The 20883-nt window shown below is 47.7% G+C and overlaps 2 protein-coding genes across 4 annotated transcripts in view; one reads left to right on the plus strand and one right to left on the minus strand.

The window, feature by feature from the left end:
- LOC144113854 (uncharacterized) overlaps positions 1–20883 on the plus strand; it is a 53061-nt gene that overhangs the window by 3793 nt on the left and 28385 nt on the right. Inside the window, exon 3 of one of the 2 annotated variants that reach the window (XM_077647200.1) lies at positions 12580–12760. The exons of the other annotated variant lie outside the window; for it this stretch is intronic. Within the exon in view, the coding sequence (XP_077503326.1) occupies positions 12580–12760 (181 nt within the window). The remainder of the gene's footprint in view (positions 1–12579; positions 12761–20883) is intronic. 2 annotated transcript variants of the gene reach the window in all.
- On the minus strand, positions 1796–19053 carry LOC144113858 (uncharacterized). Of its 2 annotated transcripts, XM_077647215.1 has the most exons (5): positions 18917–19047; positions 18767–18836; positions 10760–10808; positions 5030–5116; positions 1796–2390 (listed from the first exon to the last, which is right to left on the minus strand). In XM_077647215.1, the coding sequence occupies exons 2-5, from the start codon at positions 18789–18791 to the stop codon at positions 2102–2104; spliced, it is 450 nt and encodes a 149-aa protein (XP_077503341.1). In that variant the 5' UTR covers positions 18792–18836; positions 18917–19047; the 3' UTR covers positions 1796–2101. The 2 variants fall into 2 exon arrangements, 1 of the variants encoding a protein (XP_077503341.1); XR_013310891.1 differs by lacking the exon at positions 18767–18836 and having other exon boundaries at positions 18917–19053.

A 20883-nucleotide genomic window follows, 5' to 3' on the forward strand; every position in this document is an offset into this window, starting at 1 on the left:
GTCAGTATTATTAACTGCACAACTATCCGTGGTATTTCCCTGGCGCAATGTGAAGTTAAGGTTTTAGCCTATGCAGATGGTGTTGCCCTCTTTTGTTCTGACAAAAAGGGTGTGCTAGAGGCATTACATTTGACCGAACAGTTTTGCGAGGTATCACGTGCTATTCTTAATCTAGATAAATCCAAGGGGTTTTGATTAGGTCATTGGAGTACAACGCCAAGTCATTATGGTGGCATAAGCTGGGATTGCGGGACCCATCACTACCTAGGGGTTCCTCTTCACCAAATTCGCAACAGTGGCGCCTACTGGGATTCACAGATAGTCTCCGTGATGCGACAAACCCAGGCTTGGATGGGTAGGGAACTGTCAGTGTTTCCTCAGGCTCAAGTCCGCAACATTTTTTTTATTTGCAAAACTTGCCTATACACTACAGGTGCAAGGAAGAAAGTGCAGGTGATGCGCAGAATACTCAAAACTTCATATGGCGCTCCCAATGGAAGCCCATGCGTCGTCACAACCTGTTTCTTTATCTAGAGTTTGGTGGAATAGACCTTATTTCGCGTTTTTTTTTCATATCGGCGAATCACCCTTCTTAGTAGCTGCGCTTATGTGCTCATTTGCCTTTCCTATTCGCACCAAGTGGACAGACTGACTCGTGAGGGGCCTTTATGGGGATTACTTAAGGCAGTTGCTGACACCTTCAGTTTTCTCACAGTGCGCTTTGTTTTTAGACTACCTGTATAGCCTGTCCAGAAGGCAGAGGACTCAGGCACTTGCAGAGTATTTGTTCCCTGTACCGTTGTATCGGCAACCTTTTTTGAAGTTTCTTGACGCCAGTGTTTCAAAGCGTGTCAAGCGAGTGTGCCTTTCGTCTGCTGCAAAAACGTTCTTTAAACTGTACACACATCGATGCCGCCTTTCAAGGCATGGCTTCATGCTAAGGAGTTGTTTGTGCCATCATACGCAATAATTCTGGACAGTCATTACATTCATCTCATTTAGCGCAAAGCACCCGCCAGACAAAAGAAAGGCACACACAAGACGAAACGCGGGTACTACTCATAAATGATTTATTCAAGGAAAGGACAAAGCATATATGCGGTTCGCTGACCTGCGCAGACGCCACATTGCAAGGGATCTTGGAAATGAGCACGCAGGAAGTTAACAGACGAGGCGTGAAAGAAGCGATCTTTTTATCGTAGAGAGCAAGGGAAGCACCACTGACTCTATCTTGTCCCGCTTTCCTGATAAAATAAGCCTCCAAAGTTTCGCGATCGTTTTTTTTTCCGTTCTTCTGCTTAGGATTCTTACGCAACGGAAACGCGGTGTCCAATCAGTGCAAGCAATGCAATGGTCCACAAGGTGCGTGCGCTCATTATTAGCAGCATCTTTTCCGTGTCCCTGAGTCGGTCGTTCACACATCGTCCCGTCTGGCCGATGTACAATTTTCCGCAGGACACGGGTATCTCGTACATGACGTTGGTGGCACAGTTGACGAAACGCTTTCTATGCTTATTCATACAGCATTGCTTTCTGTTATCGCAAGTGAGGCGACTGATCAGCTCCTGAGCAAGCTTCTTTCACACCTAACTTCTTGCGCGCTCATTTCCGAGATCCCTTACAAGGTGGCGTCTGCGCAAGTTAGCGGACACATGTATGTATGCTTTGTTCTTTACTTGAATAAATCAGTTGTGAGTAGCGCGCGCGTTTCGTCTTGTGTGTGCCTTTCTTTCGTCTGGTGTGCGCTTTGCACTAAATGAGATGAATGTAATGACAGAAAACCAACTAGCCCATCAGTTGGCTCTTCTGAATTCTGGATAAAAATATTTTTCAACGAGAAAGAGTTTGTGAACGTATTTTTTTTTTCGTATAATGTAAGATTTGACTATAACAATCAATAGATCCGCAGATCTCCCATCGCCAGGCTTTGCGTTTTTTTACTATTAACGTTTTAGCTACCTTCAAAAGCGTTCCCCATTGGTTTTATGCGGCAGTCTTAACTGCTCGATGCAAGCGGTGGGCAAACTTCAAAAGAAAGATTTCGCTACATATCGGAAGAATGGACCATTATGTTCAATAATTCCAAATCAGTACTTCACAGTTATCCAATATTCAAATTTTTTGTCCAAGAATGAACATGGACGGTGAATTGTGGCGTGTGCAATACGCCAGAGACCTTTGACCTTTGTTTTATTTTGTGCAGTGGTGCTATGTTCTTCATCACATTTCCGATGCGCCGATTCCGCTCTCGGTACGTAAGTGCGCCGTCTCCGGTGATGACATTGTGACTCCGCTGTTTCGGCAGGTGTTGATCACTGTTTGTGGCTTGAAGCTTCCGTTGGTCGACCAATGCGACACTTTTTTTTCGCTTCCCGAAGTTGGCGGCCGACCTGCACAACGCATCGACAAGTATACGGGAGTAAATACGGCATAATGTGCTCTTGCCTCTGCGTAATATTCGATGATCACTTCTATTATTGTAAAAAAAAAAAAACAATCGCGTTACATTCGAGTTAATAGGGCAGTTCACCTCTACACCTGCTACCTCTCTGCCCTTATGCCCTTAAACAGCTGTTCGGCGCACATTCCTACTTACACAATTCATTCATCAGTTCTGCACAAGGTACCCTTGCCGTGTGTGTATACACTGTATTCGCAGCGATGCTAATGATCCACATAATATTCACGTGGATATTATGACACACCTTGACACAGCAGACGGCGACCCGCCACCTTCCCCCTTCCCCCATATTGGTTGCCGTCCCACTTATCCGAATTACAAGCTCTGTGCCAGCGAACACGCGCTCTAATACCTTCGTGTTCGCACCCTCTCCGACGCGCCGGATTCTGGCAGGGGTGGTTCTGACCCCTTCTGTATGTCATCGGTAGTGGCCTTGGACGATTGTGGATTTGATTTCGTCGCCTCTGCCTTTCATCCTCGAAGATAAAGGACGTCTTTGCTTAGTTCAGTCTTTCCTTTTTTTTTATGCTGTACTGTGATGCCCTTTACCCTTGGCCTTCGGATGCTGTTTCAGAGGGCATACGCTAGCCGACACACTAAGCAGCGTTCCGAGCCACCGTTCAGGCGAAAAATCGCCACTTTCAGGGGCAAAACACTGCGTCAGAACGCAAAGACGCCACATGCGAGACGCCATGCTGACGCGGTCCGCCGTCCGCCGATTAGGAACGCAGCTAAATAACGCAGCTAAATAGCACCTTTGTGCTCTCTGGGCACTGCCACATTGCGCACTGAACTGTTGTGAGCACCTCGCGCTAGCACGGTGGAAGCGCTAGCGGAACCGGTTTTAGACAGTCTAGAGAGGAGGTGTTTCGACAACTACCTCGCCCGATGCCAAGGTCTTACCGGGAAACAACGTGCACGATGTTTTGGGCATTGAACGCGGCCAGGTACAGGAGTTACTTTCAATTTTTCTCCCAGCGCCCACTTCATTGTTTTCGTCCCGTCACATTCGCGGCCGTTCACGAAATCCGCGTTCGAGAGTCCTGTTGTCTTGGCGCGCAAGTGCATAGGCATCTGGGATTTTTTTCATATTTCGCGCACTTTCTTTGCGACACGGGAAAAAGTAATCTCTAGCGCACAGCAAACTAAATCTTATTAATCAGACGTCGGAATTTTCGCCTGAAACGCAGCAGCTTAAAAGTTTTTTTTATAGTTTATTTATTCAGTCGAACTAGAAAAATGTTTTGACTTTCTACATATAGGGGTCAAGATGCAGAATTTGGCTGCACCTATTATGCTATGGTGTATTTTTAAACTTTGTCTAAAGTTGGCTGACACAGCTGGTGTATATTGCCTGTACTAAAGCTTTAAAGTGTTAAAGGGACTATGCAATAAATTAATTGAGATTACGTAAAGCAGACGAGAAATAGGCATTCGATCACTCGTCACCCCAGTGCAAGAATTTTTGAGCTAGCATCAACAACAGCGAAGATATAGACGATTAAAAATTACGCTCCTCCTCTCCCCCTCAACTCGTACACGAGGAGCGCCAGAAAAAAAATAAAGAAAACAGCTCTGGGACTGGGCCCCGCCCATAAATACGTCATCCGCTGACGTTTATTTTGCAACTTCCGGTTATCGCTCCTAGCCCCCCAGCAGCAGCATCGGCGGCGTGGCGGCATCTTTCCGGTCTCTTCGCCTTCCTGGATTGCGGCGCGCGTCGGGTTTCTTTGCTTGTCATCTGTGGTAATTAGCAGTAATAAACCCGGACCTCGAGGTGCGACTGCTCGCTTTTACGGCCGCGATGGGCATCGAGCCCTATGCGTGCGCAAGAGCCGTGCGAGTGTCTCCGGAACTCCCGACAGAAGGAGGCGGCAGAGGAAAATTGAAGCCATATGCGCGAAGGCAATGCCCTCTGGCTCGCGCTTGCCCGAGAAGGTCGCGCGGCGGCACGAGCAGACGATTTTCACGGCTACCGGAAGTGTGTCCGTGACGTCGTGGCTGCCGTGGCTCCAGCGAATGAGAGCGTGTGGTGGCCTGGCGATGTCATTGGTAGTGTGACGTCTTTCTTCCATGATTTTAGTTCCAAAATCGGTCACTACGAGCCCACCAATCGGCCCGAGAATTTTAAAAAAACACGGTTTTTAAAAGTTCATAAATTGCCGGCCCAGTTCTGAAGTCTCATACTTGGTGTGAATGCTTCTTAGCATCATTTCTAAGCATTGAAAACATTTACAAGTGACTTTTTATTCGTTGCATAGTCCCTTTAAAGAGTTCATTTTTCTGAAAGTACCTGCTTGAAATTGAGCTCAAAGCCGATCTACAATGACGAGAAAAATGAACCCACATTCAGGAACCGTGAATACATATGCTAAGTGTGAAAAGCAAACACGCTGCCCATGGAATCGCTGTGCTATTCTTTGTTGAATCAAATACACACACAGAAAAGAAATGTTATAGTTGCCACTGAGGAGGTGGGTTCATTGGTTTGGTTAACATTAAAGTGGTAAGCATTTGGATGTTTTGATAAGCAAGTTGCTCTGATGTAGATGGCAGAGGTCAGCTCACCAGGTGTTCCCAGAATCACTTCTCTTGCAAGGAAGGTGCCAATTAGAAGGTAACATTGGGAAGATAAATTCAGCTCTGTTCAGCAGCCTGCAGAATAAGTGAAAAATATTAGGTGAACCAAAAGCACAGTTAGGTGCGCCTGAAATGTCTAATCAGCAGTTGGAAGCCAGTAAGACCAGGCCACGGCAGGGGGTAACAGTACAGGCAAAAAATAAGCCAACTAAAAATATAGGTGCATATATCTTTGTCAGTGGCATTTGTGCATAGTCCACTGATTCGCCATAAACTCAAGAAGCCACCCGATGTAGGCCTTAACAGAAGCAAAATTCAAACAGCCTGCATAGACACAGAAAGCCATGAAAACAATAGACAATCTGCGAAATGCGCAGCGACATATCTCTGCGCTCCGGGAACTAGCCCCGCAATGTTGGTTCGCAAGAAACCGCTGCCCGGCAATGGTGGCTAGCCCGGCGTTGGGTAAAGACGGCTGCGCTTCGTGTGAAAGGCAAAATGCCGATGCACTGTTGCGCTATATGCTATGTATTCTGCGAAGAGGGTTGGCGACCTGTCAAATTTCTGCGCGATATAGCCCAAAAGTAGCCAGATGTCGGCTCATAAATATAGCCAAAAATATAAAGACCCTAAAACTTCACACATTTTATTTGAAACGTTTATTCGGATGTCTGTTGTGAAGGTGAAGAATTGGGATTATTTACAAAATGAACGCAAAGTAACCAAACATCACTCAGTGTGCATTACGGCGGTAATGAAACGCGCCAAAAAAAACCTCTGATGGTATAAAGTCCTCGCAACACTTGCCATTTCCCATTAGTCTAAACATGAAATGCAAGATCTCAGAGGTTCTGCCGACATTCTGTTCCGCAAGTCAGTTTTTGTTAGAGCGACCTGGCTGAACACTCCAACTGTAGCATTGTGCACTGGCAGCGTGAGCAATGAAGTGGCTAGTTGTGACAGCTACAGAAACAGGCTGACTGCAGCGCTGTTTTTGGCACCCAGGACATTCTTCTAAGATACTGTAATGGAGTCGTCGCAGAGGTCATTAACCCTACAATGCAAAATACAATATTCGGGCTTCACAGGGGAAACAATAGAAGGCTGAATGAACTTGGCAAAGAGCCGCCGCGGTGGCTCTGTGGTTGCGGCGCTCGGCTGCTGACCCGGAAGACGCGGGTTCGATTCCGGCCGCGGCGGTCGAATTTCGATGGAGGCGAAATTCTAGAGGCCCGTGTACTGTGCGATGTCAGTGCACGCTGAAGAAACCCAGGCTGCTGAAATTTCCGGAACCGTTCACTATGGCGCTCCTCATAGCCTGAGTTGCTTTGGAACGTTAAACCACATAAACCAAACCAACTTCTCAAAAGCCTTGAGAACATCAAACGACAACTTGTTTATACTGTTGCAGTGTACGAGGTGGAGCCCGCCTAACAGATCCAAGAGGCGAATCAGCCGGGCCAGTTGGTGCATGACCAGAGAATTTCAAAGCGATAAAGATGGGACAAAGTGAAAGGAGACGCACACGCCAGCGCTACTGACAACTGAAAGAATTTCATTGCGTCAAGAACAATATATACCCATGGGCAACGGCCACTGCATAAAAAGATAAAAACAGTAGCAAGGTTCTGTGCATGCTCATCCATCGAGGAATCTAATCTATTTTCTTCTCAGCGTTAAGGAGGGCGCGCTGACACAGGTTTTCCCTCTGCAATGAATAAGATGGGCTTCATACATTTCGCGCACACGCTGGTGCTGGTACACACTTAGAACCGTGCTTTTGTCAATATTGCAGTGCGCTTGCATGTGGTCACGTGGTCAGGTAGGTTTTTCTTCCTCCTTCTTTTAATACCTTGTTGTTCTCCCGTAGCCTATCGTTCAGGCAACGTCCTGTCTGCCCCATGTAAGATGACCCACATGATAGTGGTATCTCATACAGGACTTCTTTTTTTCAGTCAGCGAACTTCTTTTCATGTTTCTTTTCGCATTGTTTTGACGATGGGCGATCCTTGTTTGCTAACTTGCGAAGCTTTTCCAGCTTGTTGGAGGCAGCCTTGTTGGGAGCATAACAAAGCCTTAAAAGAAGGCGCAAGAAAAAAACCCTACCTGACCACGTGATCACATGCAAGTGCACAGCAAACATTGACAAAAGCACGGTTCTAAGAGTGTACCAGCGTCAGCGTGTGCGCGAAATGTATGAAGCCTATGTTATTCATTGCAGAGGGAAAACCTGTGTCAGCGCGCCCTCCTTAACGCTGAAAAGAAAAGAGATTAGATTCCTCGATGCACAGAACCTTGCTACTGTTTTTATCTTTTTATCTTATGTTTTTAAGCAGTGGGCGTTGCCCGTGTGTGTATATTGCTCTTGTCGCAATGAAATTCTTTCAGTTGTTAGTAGCGCTGGCGTGTGTGTCTCCTTTCACTTTGTCCCGCCCTTGGCGCTTTAAATTTCTCTTGCCATATAACAGTTTCACGTTTTATGGAAGCGGCTCCAAAGGCTCACTTGCCACACGCGGCCAAAAATGCACGGCACCGCTGAAGAATGGTGGTCTTGTCCTCGCTGAGGGAAGACTTTTCTAAGGCGTCACAGAGGACACTTCCCAGCTGGCAGGCTCTCAAATGCATTAAATTGCTTACCGCTGCGCATATTTTTTGCCAGCCAGCGTAAACGTGGCGCATTTGGTACTTTGGGACGTAGTGTTTCAATAATTATTAAAAATTTGAACGTCGAAAGCAAGGGCACAGAATAGCTCAAAGATAGCCAAATAGCCTACCAACAATTTTTGCCGCCAAAAACAAATTCAAGTAGCCCAATTTGGCTATTTACAGCCCAACCTGGCAACCCTGACTACGACGCGTGCGAGAACCCGATTCTGGTTTACTATTTTTCTACTGTGTGCGAACGTTTTAACGACACCAAATGGAACGCGAGGTATCGCGATATATCACGTGTAAGCGCGCGCCGGCCCATCTACAGCTTTCGCTTTCTGCGCTGATTGTTCACAAAGCTTAGTGGGCGATTTGTTTTCAAAGCGCAACATTGATCAGATACGATAGCAAGGCGGGCGAGTTGGTGATACATATTTGAAAAATTACAGCGCGGAAAACGGGGACTTCAAGTGTAGAAAACACAGGACAAGCGCTTGATCAGAATATTTCTTTTTTTCTCATATCAGAAGAGGAGCCAATTTCGTGCACTTAGTAATGCTCTGGCACTGCATGGTTGATCGGACGCAAACGTATCGACACGGACTTGAACGGCGAAATAGACGGGACAATTTCTTTTTTTTTTTTTTTTAGCCGACGTGTGCCGGTGTTACTCAGGCATCTAGTCAGGCCGCAGAGAAGAGCTTTCATTATTTACCTGCAAATCGTGGCTATATAAACACTCGCTGCGCTCCGACTACAGGCACCGATCGGCCGAGCCGTGAGGTATATGTCCTACAATGCACTCAAAGAACCATGCGCCGATTGCAGCTTAATTCTCTACGCGTTAAGTTGCCGATTTCTCCCGTGTTCAGTTATTTTTAGAGAGCTAGCAAGGCTCTCTTGACCGTGCAGCTGTTGCAAGGTGCCAGGCTCTATTTCCTTCAAATGTCGTGCGATTGTAGCCGCATGTTATGCGCGTTAATGCGCCCTTGTGATTTAGCATACGCTGTGTATAAAAAAAAAACTGCTGGTGGTTTAGCTCTGGTTAACCCTCGTCGAAAGCGAAAAGCTGCATCTCCCTGTCTGCGTTTGTCGTCGAGCGACTGGCGGTTTCCATAGATAGCCATACAGGCACAGTAGGCATTTTGTTTGTTTGTTAAACATCTTACTGCTTCTTCAAAACGGCATTAAAGGCGCTCACACAAGGCAGTGTATATATTTAACGTAGCTTCGGTGATATGTACAACTGTATTATTGCTCATTGTATGCGGAGATATGGAACCAAATCTGGTTCCAACCGACGCGCAAACCCTGCAGATAACTTCAGAAACCAAATTGAAAAAGAAATTGTTTTTTTGGGGAAAGGAAATGGCGCAATATGAGACAGGCGTCATTTCCTTTTCTTAAAATCAACTTTCATTTTTCTTCGCTTTCGGCGTCTTCGGGTGTCCACCGAGATATGCGAGACAGGCGTAATTTCCTTTCCTTAAAACTTTCATTTCGGCTTCCTTTCCTTACGGCGCGGTTCGGGCGTCCACCGAGGTATGACACAGACGCCATTTCCTCGTTTGACCTCTAGCTACATTCAAGGTCAAACCTGCGGCCCCGCTGGCGGCTCGAAAAGCCGGCGTAGTGAAGCTTTTAGCTTCAAAACTGACATGCGAGTATCGTATTTCTACAGGCTTCCAACAGTCGATATCCACGCGATGAAATTTATCCAAAAAATGGAGGTTCCTTTTCTAGCCATGCGCGCTTTTCATGGCAGCAGGGATTGTCACTACTACATCGTCAGTAGGAAACCTTGCAAATATGCGCCTGCTTTTCTCTTGTTAACATCGAGTGTGCACTATCCGTTGCACGTCTTCCGCTTCGTTTAAAACGCGGCGCTAGAAGCTAAGCCAGCGAAAATGAACAAATGAAACTGTGCCGGGCTGTGCAACGGTGACATTGAAAAGCGTGGATGTGCGTCGCACATCATAGGTGAAGGGATGCCTGTCCATGTGCGATTATATACGGAGCTGTGCGCGCAGCTGCGAGCGCCGGAGCGCACGAAATTTTCCCGTGCCACTGAAGTTGCCCCAGGCCACGATGCTGCAGGCCAACCGATGCCTAAATGCACATATTACAACGACAACGGCCATAGTTCGACTTTTCTGCGCACCTCCCAATGCCGATTATTGCCATCGTCAGCGCCAAAATTCAAGCGAAGCAGAGGACGTGGTACAAGCATGCTGGCGCTCACTAAACGACTAGAACTTGGCGTATACATTGGGAAACGATGAGCGGCATAAGCAGTGCAGCGGCTGATTTTGAAATTTCACTCGCGAGATTCATGACAGCTTCGTCAATGTCAAGAAATCACTCTAAGAAACGACGCACCTGATCTACCGCACCAATATTTCCTGGGAAGCGGAAGCTGCAAGTGCGGTGTGGTGTTGTCACACCTCCGATCAGTTTCGCATATCGTCTATTGCAAGTGCACTGCCTTACCATAAATGCAAGTTGAGGACGTTTGCCTTTTGTGTTTTGTGACTTGCCTGGAAAAAGAGGTGCCTGTCGGGAGTCTGCGACAAAATTAGACGAAAGAAAAGTGTGCACTCGCACAACCACTCGAGCTTTGTCTTGCACACAGGCTTTCTCTTACCTGCACGATGTGACTGCGACAGAAGTGGTGCACCTTTGCACCAAAACATTAGCAGAGACGCTCCTGTCCTCGCATCACTTCAAAACACGCCTGAGGAGGGTCAGTTAGGGCACTGAAGGCAAGCGATCACTTGCAATACTACTGCACAAGAAGCATTAGTCCAAGTGCTCACCTCACAAGTGGGACCATCTCCAGACCCTGCCTTAAAGATTGCATCCCATTGCTATCTAAACAATCCAGTACAAGGCGCCGCCATTTTGCATGAAGCTAGCCAAAGTCCTTGCTCTTCCGGCCAACACTAGCAGTTCTAAAGGTCAAACAGACAATGGGGCTTGCACGTGGAAGCAACGGTAGCAAACAGCCTACGCCTATTTAAGAAAGCATGAAGTGAAAGCAAAATAGTATCAGCTGTGAGGAGTGCTTACCACAAGTTCAGAACACCAGGAGGTCCCCTGGCAGCCACTGTTGAACAGCCTGTGCCAAAAAAAAAAATTACTAAGTGGAGCAGCTAGGGACAACGCCAGTTGTGCACAGTGCAGTGGCTTACCATAAAATTCAAGGAGCCCTGCCTGCCAAGGCGCCACTTCATGACATCGTCAAACAGCCGGCGCACATACTGAACACAACTAAATAGACTGTCTCAGCGCCGGAGCTTTCAATTATAATGAAACCAAAGCTTGACAAGTCCATGCAGTAATGCACCTGGATTGCCACAATTTCCTCATATCCTTTATTTATCCTCTGGGTTAATAACTGACCTCAGACCTAAGGGAAAACACAAAGCTTGCATAAGATTTAGCAATTAGGCATTGAACGGGCAAACAGCAGATGAAATTGCTTAGGGCAGCCCCGCACAAATAAACTGAAATCAGGAAATCGGTGTTAATGGACAAATTATTCCTAAATACATTCCTAATTATTCCTAAACTACACATGGGCTATGAGGACAACGTGAGCAGTAGTGGAGGGCTCCGGATTAATTTGGGCCGCCAGGGGTTCTTTAATGTGCGCTGACTTCGCACAGCACACGGGTGTTTTTGTATTTCGACTCTATCGACATACGGCCGCCGCAGCCGGCATCTAATTACCCGCGACCTGGGATCAGTCGAACGCCAAAGCCACACAGTCACCGCGACGGATTTCATGATCACTTTATGATAGTGAATACCTACTTTTTCGGAAAACAATGTTGATATTTCAGCGCAGCGTTGGTAGTAAAAGATGTAAGCATAGCAATTATAACCATAACCATAGCCTTCTTAGCACGAGTGTTACTGATGGCAACCACAGCAAGGTGAATTGGTACATAGCGATTATAAGCATAACCATAGCCTTCTTAGCCCGAGTGTTACTGATGGCAACCACAGCAAGGTGAATTGGTACACTCACGCGTAGCAAGAAGAGTTGTGGGCAAAAATAAAATCCTGCCTGAATGCAGTCCAGCAGATACTTCAAACAATGTGCAGAAAATATTCGCGCCTTTCGTATACCTGTGTTTAAACAAAGCTGGTAGCTTTGAAGCTATGTCACGTTTCCATCACAAATGATGACACTTGATTTTACTATAGGTTCAAATTTCTTAACAGCATTCGTAAATAGAGCAGGTCACAGAGGATACTAAATATGCGAGAGCAACCTGTACCCACTTAACGAAAGCTCAAACACATGCCAACACACTGTTTTAATAGATCCAACGTTACACTATTACATGTAAAATTGATAAAAAACTCGCTGATACTGCTTCGTGATTTGCAAACCAAAGGAGTGACACAGTAGCCGATGGTTCACCCAGGCGCATCAGCGGCTTAGTCGAAGTAAGTTTGATGCTTTCACCACATAAGAGAAACGGAAGGTGACCAGCTTTTTCGGAAAACAATGCTCACATTTCAGCGCAGCGTTGGTAGTAAAAAAGATCGCGGGAAAACTGCAAACAAAAGCGTGAAGCGCCAGCGAGCGCGAAACAAGGAGCGCACGTAAACGTGCGGTGCGTTCAGTTTGCGCGCGTAGCAAGCAACCGCTAACGTCTGGAGCATTGCAGCGCCAAATGAGGCGCTAAATTTCTAACACTAAAAATAAGCACGGCAACAACATAAAAACAATGATTAAAGTACATCATACGTTTATGGAAAAATAAGCCCTTACAGCTTGCAGAAGGATTAATTTCCTTCGAAATGGTCGAAACCATCCGAACGAGGCTACACCAAGCAGCATTACTGCCATTCTTTCCTCCCCCTATGCCAAGCAGCAAGCTGCGGCGTGCAGGAACAGGACGCACGGATGAATGCTCTCCAGCGGTCGGCGCCGACTGCCCGGGACAGCCGAGCCGGAACGAAGAGGCGTTCGCAACGCAGGACAAATTTCATCGCTTGTGTATCTACCGCCGGCTTCCAGGACCCGCAAGCTGCCCAAGTCCGGCCTTACGAGTGGTGGGTTAACTGCACTCATGTGGACTATGATTTCAGGCTGCGTAGGACAACTTTCAGAGCTTGAGTACAGAGTCGATCACACTTGTCTAGAGCGCTCGGGCGATATCGTCCGGAGGAAATAAAGCGAAATTCTAAAGTAGGTGTTAACTTTCACTGATAATACCTGCGCTGGAGAGCAGCCTAATAGATATGTTAACGGCACAGGCACATGCCCCTTACCCCCAGGAAAGCAGCTGCGATAAGATTTAACTTAATTTCCTCCGCCGCACACCGCTCGAGGGCTCTAGACAAGCTTGAACGACTCTGGACAAAGAGTGGCCTCTGCACCGGCGCGCCTGCTCATCGAAAAGTCGAGTGGAAACTGTATCGTATGCGCGACGGGAATGCTGCGCAGCGCGCGCATAAAAGGTATCTGATACGCACGCAAGGACTTGCCCTTGCCCTCTTTTGCTGCTTTCAGTATAAATACGCGCTGCTCAATAAAGATGGGCTCCCCCCCCCCTTCCCCTTTGGCTTCGGCGTACCTGGACTTCGATGCACAAACATCGGAGTAACGCAGTCATCTGATAGTTTGTGCCGTACTTGTACATGTCTTATTCAATGGCTGCAATAAAACGTGAATGTTCAAAACGCTTTCCGTGATCTACAAAATATTTAATCCAAGGCGGCAACTTTCTCCAAATCGCTTCCAACGTATACACAGCCGCGTACGACTTCTGGACGTGGTCTCCAGTTAAGTTCTTCAGAGACGTTTCTGAGGTAACGTCTTAAAGTGCAGACGTTTTAGAGAAGTTCCCAGGGAAATTTAACGTCTGACTGCAGACATTTCAGTGGGGCCGTGCGGGGGCCCAGGGACTTGTGTGCCCAAACTACCCTGTGTACAACAACAGTGGTCACGAACTTCTAAGAAAACTTGTTGCCGACGTCCATGAGATGGTTCGGTCTAGCGCAAGACATCTGTTCCCATTTGGAGCTGTTTCAGGAAGTTTGTAAGACGTCTTGTGTTTAATGGGTAGTGAAAAATAATGCGGCAGATGTGCGTACTTGGTAGTACTGGTGCTTTCGGATGGTTTGCCGCGCACTTGATAATTATCGTGTGGCAGTGAGGGGAGGCACCGTCTGCTCTTGAAGTAACCGGGCTGCATGCCGTGAACACGAAGAAAGCGGACTGGTGGCGGAGCGGCGACGCTGCATATGGTCGTCAGCCGGCTGCGAGGATCTGTGACCTGAACCAGCCCCGTCACCACCTTCCTCGTGATGGTATCAAGTCTCTTGATTGAAAGACCTGCGGTTTACTTCCAATCAGGCACACGTCTGCAGTGTTCCCCATGCTGCATTTCACGCCGACGGTCTGCGCTATTTCCCGCCCCATCGCTAACAACTTTGACAACAGCTGCTCTATTCTTGCGGAGCTGCACAACTTGAAACGCTATTGATTGAACGAAACACATTGGGCGGAGCGCTTCTGGCTCAAAGCCGGTCACCGGCTGCACCCGCCTTTTGCACACAGAGACGGACATAAGTAGCATGCATGGTCGGCCAGCTGACTCGTGTCTTTCCTCACGACTGCGCTGCAATCAATGAAACCATCGATATTACGCGTGCACTTATATAGTTAACAATGATGACTGGTCATCAGGAAAGGCAAGGTGCAGCAACTGTAATCGCGCCCAGAAGGATGGGATAAAGGGGTTTGTGAGATGAGGAAAGAGAGGGCAGCCGTATTTGAGGGGTCATGTCGACCACGTGAGGATCTTTAACGTGCAGTGATATCATATACAGCACACAGGTGCCTCTAGCATTTCATACATGTTTTTGCTTTATCTTATCCCAATTAGCGTACCTACTGTTTCCTGATAAAGTTTTGGCTTGCATGTGATTTTGGATTGTCGCCACAGCAACACTGTTAAAGCCATATTTGCTTGAAGTGTCCTTCAGTTGCAACCGTTGCAATTGCCAAGAATTGCACGCTTTCGACGTATATGGCCGTCAACACGCTATGAATGTGCCTCGGATATCTTGCAAGGATTCCTCAACATCACCTGTCACACACCAGCTGCTACGCTGCTAAAGCTAGCGCTCTTGTTTGCGCTGCCTACATACGCGGTGAAAAAGTCAAGTCCAGCTTTCTCGGGCAAAAAAAATCTGAAAATTGAAAAATTGTAAGACACCGTTATGGAAATATTGAAGGTAATGGTCCATTATTCTGATATGTAGCAAAATCTTTCCTTTAAAGTGTTTCCATCAATCGCATTGAACAGTTAAGACTGCCTTAGAAAACCAATGGGGAACGCTTTTGACGGTAGCTAAAACGTGAATAGAAAAAAAAGATACAAGACTGCCGTCGGGTTATCCGCGGATATATTGATTGTTATAGTGAAATCTTACATTATATGAAAAAATTGTGTTCATAAACGGTTTCCCGGTCAAAAATGCTTTTGTGCAGATTTTCTGGGTATGAGTGCGGCCCTTCTGCTGACAAAAAAAATGACAAATGCTTTTCCTGCAAGCTTATTACGTGATACAATTGTCGCGAGCTTGATTAAGTGCGCTCTTATTGTTGACGACAACCTGTCGCTTTCTCATGCCTTAGACCAGTCGGCCACAATACAAGCGCAGAGTAACACGCCTCCCTTGATTTTTTTTTTATGCGGACTGTACTTCCGTACAATTCACAGCGTTGCACCTGATGTATGAAACGGAGTATAGTTTCCTTGCCGGCACAGCTCCGCAAACAGCATTTTCAAAGGCAATAGCAGCCACCAGTCGTCTTTCCGATCACAGTTCTCCCCAACGGCGCGACCTTTGTATCCGCTGTGTCTGCGCCCCATGTGTGCGCACGTCCGACTGTACTGGGGGTTGTGGAGAAAGATGACCTATCTCGCTTGTCCTAAAGCATGTGAAACTTCCCTTACTCCACGCAGAGTATACTGACCGTTCCAACGTATACACAGATCGCTCGGTCTCACCCACTACAGTTCAGCATGTGCCGTGGTAATTCCGGCCAGACAAACAAACTTCACACAGCCGTATTGAAAATGTATTTACATAAGTCAACAAGCAACTAGAGGTGGGCTGTGTTCTGCGATTCGAAAGTAGCCCTGTAATGTCTTAAATCAGCCTTACGCCATGACAGTCACGAGCAACTAGTTGTATAGATCGGACAAATACAACACCAAGCACTGGAAGAAGGTCACAGAATCATATTTGGGCGGCTACCAGGGCACAGTGGCATTGTTGGTAACGACTTAACTGACAGTGATGCTCGAGTGGTCCAACGGAGCGCGTATCTTGTCCCAATTCGACTTTAACGGAAGCAAAAAATCCTGGGGCTTGGCCCGAGCCTTCTTCTGAGAAGAAAGTCATCAAGGCGCTCTTCAAATATCTAAACGACCCACGTACACGTTCCCTACTGCGCTATGATCTCCCATTCGTGTTATCTGTTTCTTTTGCCCCCCCCCTCATACCTGTTGTATCTTGCCAAAGATTATCACGTGTGTTATAACATTGTTACAGTGCACCGCGTATCTGATGTACGCGGTTAGTGTGCACGTGTGCTATTGTATCGCTAACCAATGGCATGGCTCGGTTGCACCCAGGCTTCCTTTATAAGGCGAAGCCCCTGAATCATTACGCTGTTATGTTCGAATAAATACTTGACTTCACGGCGTCTCTGGTCAACATGGCGACGAGGATGGGATCGTTCGGGCTGGGGCAATGACCGAGCCTGCAGAAACGACGCACGGCAAGCGAGGACATCAATGATGACCACCACCCTGGGACCTCTGACCGAGTTCTGCCCTGACAATATCGACGCCTACGTGGAAAGGTTCGACCTGTATGCAACCGCCAACGGAATAGACGCAAGTGAGCCGAAGAAACCCACGGAAGTCAAGTACGAAGCTACAGAAGCTCTCCGAAACCACTATGCTCCAAAACGGTCTGGTTACTGAGCGTTATCACTTCTACCAGCGAAACCAAGAGCCGAACGAGAGCCTGCAACAGTTCATCGTCGAGCTGAAAAGACTGGCTGCTTGTCCCGTTCGTCTCTGTCCCTTGTGTTTTTTGTCGCGCTACAAGCATCCCCTCGAGCAAAATGAACCAACTCGCCCAGCAAAATGTTTTATTGAACTGGCTGCAACGTGTTCGTTCGGAAGTTTTTTTGGAAGAGCTCCGGGATCGACTGATTGCTGGAATCGGAAATGATTCCAGCAATCAGTCGATCCCGGAGCTCTTCTTGCCATGTCGGATGACGAAATCACTTGGGAGCGAGTCTGCAAAATCGCCAACGCCTTGGAAACTGCCCAGAAAGGCCCCTGAGAAATGCTGCCGGAGGGGTCAACCGCCATCCTTCCGACGTTTACTGGCATCGGGAACACACCACGCCAGGAAAGCGACACGCAACGAAGGACAGGACCGCTAGCAGCGGGCCCCCAAAACAGCGCATGGAAGCAACGTGGGAACGCGAGGTTCGCACCTGTCATAGATGCGGCGGACTGCGCGTGCCAGTGAGTTGCTCTTCTCTCAAAAGTACGTGCTTCAAGTGCTCAAAGCCAGGTCATGTAGCGAAAATGTGCAAAACAAAGGTCGTGCACAAAGTTGAGGAGACAGTGTCTGCAACCGATTTGCTTGCAGTTAGTACAACGAATAAGGTTCATAGCTCTCCGCCTATTATGCTTAAAGTAAATGTAAACGGCAAGCTGATTCCGATGGAATTGGATACAGGAGCCGCTGTGACCATAATGTCTGAGACTGATGCAAATTTTCCTAACCACCCATGTTCCAAAGATGACGTGAGTCTAGGTGTGTATAACGGCACTGCATTCAAAGTGAAAGGTGTTGCGAACGTCAATGTCTCTTATCAGAACCGAAGCTACAACCTGCCTCTGATAGTAGCAAAGCAAGAAAATGAAGCTCGCATGCCGACGCTTCTAGTTAGCGATTGGATAACGGCGCATAAAGTTGACCTGAACAATGCTGTGCAGCAGTTGCAACATGACGTGGATAACGTACAGGGTGGCAGGCAGATGGTAGCTGCGGAAGCCGACAAGAGGTTAAAACAGCTGTACGGTGAAGTGTTTGAGCCAGGCTATGGTTCGATCGAAGGATTCACTGGTAGCATCCAAATGAAAAGCGATGCGCAACCAACCTTTTGTAAGGCGAGACCAGTTCTATATGCTTTGCATGAACAAGTGGAGAATGAATTGCGAGACCTCGAGAAAGCTGATGTGGTGTGCCGGGTCAGGCACAGTGCTTGGGCTACCCCACTCGTAATTGTGCCAAAGAAAGCAGGAAAAGATGAAGGCACTAGCAAGGTCAATGGTTTGGTGGCCACAAGTGCATGGGACAAACTGTGAAGCAGTGTGAAATTTGTCAAAGCACAAAAGCTGTGGGGCCACTTGCATCTTGGAAATGGTGTACAGACAGTTGGGAGAGGGTACATTTTGACTTTTCAGAAAAAGAAAACAAGATGTTTCTTTTAGCTGTCGATTCCTATTCCAAATGGTTGGAAATAAGTCATGACGTCAACTACCGCGCAATGTACGATCGAAACAGTGCGCTCGTTGTTCGCAAGTCACGATGTACCGACAGAGGTAGTTACAGATAACGGGCCGCAATTTCGCACGAAAGAGTTTCGGGCAGTTCCGTTGCCAAACGGGGTTACGCACACGCTTACTCCGCCATATCACCCTCAGTCGAGCGAACAGAACGACAGAAAGTGCTGCCCAAACAGTGAAACAGTCGCTGTTAAAGCAATTGCTCGAAGATCAGCGGAGTAAAGGTTCCAGGCCACTGCAGCACAGAATCGACAATTTTCTGTTCGCTTATAGAACAACGCCGCATACATTCACCGGCCAAACACCAGCTGAACTCTTTTTGAGGAGGAATTTGCTCACACGGTTATCGGTATTGAAACCAAATCTGCAAGATGGTGATGCAGTGTTTGTGCGTTCGGTGAAGTGGCGTCCAGGCAAGGTTGTGGATGTGAAATCGGCAATGAATTACCTTGTGGTTGTGGATGGACAGGCATGGTTTGTGCATGCGGATCACTTGCGACATTCTTGTGTAAAGCCCACTGTTGTTGTAAAAGAAAATGGTGTCCCTTTACCACTTGCAAGTGACCTGCTCGAAAGTGAACGTTTCCTTTACACCCACCTCAAACCGGCCAGTGTTGGATCGAGGTGACGGTTCTCCATTCGCAAGCGCAGCCCAAAGTGCATCAACGTCGGAACAAAGTGATGTCGGTTCACCTGTGCTGCCCAGGCGCAGCGCTCGTGATAAGCGGAAGCCAGACCGTCTGGCATATGACAGATTCTGATCTTGTTCGAGGGGAAGTGTTGTATCTCGCCAAAGATTACCACGTGTGTTATCACATTGTTACGGTGCGCCGCGTATCTGATGTACGCGGTTAGTGTGCACGTGTGCTATTGTGTCCTAACCAATGGCATGCCTCGGTTGCACCCAGGCTTCCTTTACAAGGCGAAGCCCGTGAATCATTTGGCTTTTTTATGGTCGTGTCTCTGTTCGTACAAATACTTGACTTCACGGCGTCTCTGGTCAACGATACCCTTCCCACGTGTAGGGGTTGCCTAGTCAACCTCCTTGCCTTTCCATTATTCTGTCTCTTATCTCTCAGTTTCTGGGTTAGGCGACTCATGCTTGGGAGTGGTATCTGTCGCTAGTTCAGAAGCTTGTGTGCTCTTGAGCTTGCTATAGTCGGATACAACGTGAGTCTGCAGTGAATCTCCACCCACATTCAGGACCGGTGCACAGAATTTCTCCACGACAAAAAACTAGTCCGTTGTTAAAACTTCCCTTGTCAGCTAAACAAGAACCCAATCACGAGAAAAATTTACAAGCTCTAGAATCTTTATACCTGGCTCGTTCAATAAGGTCACATTAAATAGCTGACTTCGCTTACTTTTGTGACTGGCGAGCGCACTAATACAGTACGCCGTGGCCCAGTGTTAACTGCTGGTTTTTTTTAAATTTTTATGCCCGACAAGCATGCACTTTGGTAGCCTCATCCCAGACGGCACTTTGGCTGTTATCTACTGAAATGCAGTGATTAAACCAACTGCTGCAGATGAGGGAGGTCATTTAGGTGACTTTCTAGCCATCCTTCTAAGCTCTTTTCAAGTTTTCTCTTTCAACTCCGATATCCCGCCCTTCCTCTCTTGCTTTTATCTGCCGCAGCTGGTACAGCCAGTTAGATATTGCTCTCCCTTTGTTCTGCTGGAGGGAAAGGTCCGTTCTCAGGCATGAACTTCGTGCATCGCTGGCAACCGTAAGGTCCACATGCATGGCTTGCTAACACTTGCTGCTCTAGGTCGTGTTGTTGAAGTCTCCCGTCCAGTGTCATCTCACTTACCTTATAGAGGCTGTTTCAGCAAAAGTAACCCTGATTTTTTTTAAATAGGCTTTTTGGGGTATCGAGAGGGCTTCTGCGACATTGTAATACCAGCGTCGGTGAACATCAGAAATAGTTTTTTGCCTATTACATTTAGGCACTGTTATGATCGGGATGCACACCAGCCGAAGAGGATTACAGCGAAGATTCCATCGACCGGGACGACCACGCAGTAGCGGCAATTTCGACAGGTCGTTAGACCCCACTAGGACCCCACGAAAAAAAAAGGATTTGCTGGGAACCTGCCTGCGGAATCCTTCCCGCGCTCTTCAGGGAGAGGGGAGATGGCCTTCCCTTTGTCTGGTTCGCAGCGAGACTCGACCGACGACGGAGGGGAGAGGGCAACGGCGCCTTCCAGTAATTAACCGTGACTGACAAGTGCCATCCCAACCGGAGAGAGAGCCCGTCGAGGCTGTAGCCACGGCGCCGCACCTATGTTTGGATGGACACGTGCAGCTTGGGGAGAAGTAGCAGCGCACCTCCGAATCCTCCTCGCACATTCCCACGGTGCCTGCGCATGCTATGTGCTGCGTCACTCTTCCGATCTGGGCCTCGTGTTCAATTGGCCACCGCCTTGTGAAGGGGCGGAGCCTTAGGGCATTAAACAAGCGTCCATTGGAGACCCCGTAGAATATTTGTTACGGGTCCCAATTGGACTTATTTTTGGAAATGTGGCGGAGAGTTTGAAGGTTGCTTCACTTCCGCCACCGGT

The sequence above is a fragment of the Amblyomma americanum genome, chromosome 1 (assembly GCF_052857255.1).
Source record: "Amblyomma americanum isolate KBUSLIRL-KWMA chromosome 1, ASM5285725v1, whole genome shotgun sequence".
Lineage (NCBI taxonomy): Eukaryota > Metazoa > Arthropoda > Arachnida > Ixodida > Ixodidae > Amblyomma > Amblyomma americanum.

Excerpts from the sequence above, each read along its gene's own strand:
- LOC144113858 (XM_077647215.1), bottom strand. The coding sequence starts at position 18,791 with ATGCCTGTCCATCCACAACCACAAG. Across the intron at positions 10,809-18,766 it reads TGTCCATCCACAACCACAAG|GCTGTTCAACAGTGGCTGCC; the intron begins GTAATTCATTGC and ends TTTTTGGCACAG. Across the intron at positions 5,117-10,759 it reads CCTGGTGTTCTGAACTTGTG|GCTGCTGAACAGAGCTGAAT; the intron begins GTAAGCACTCCT and ends CTTATTCTGCAG.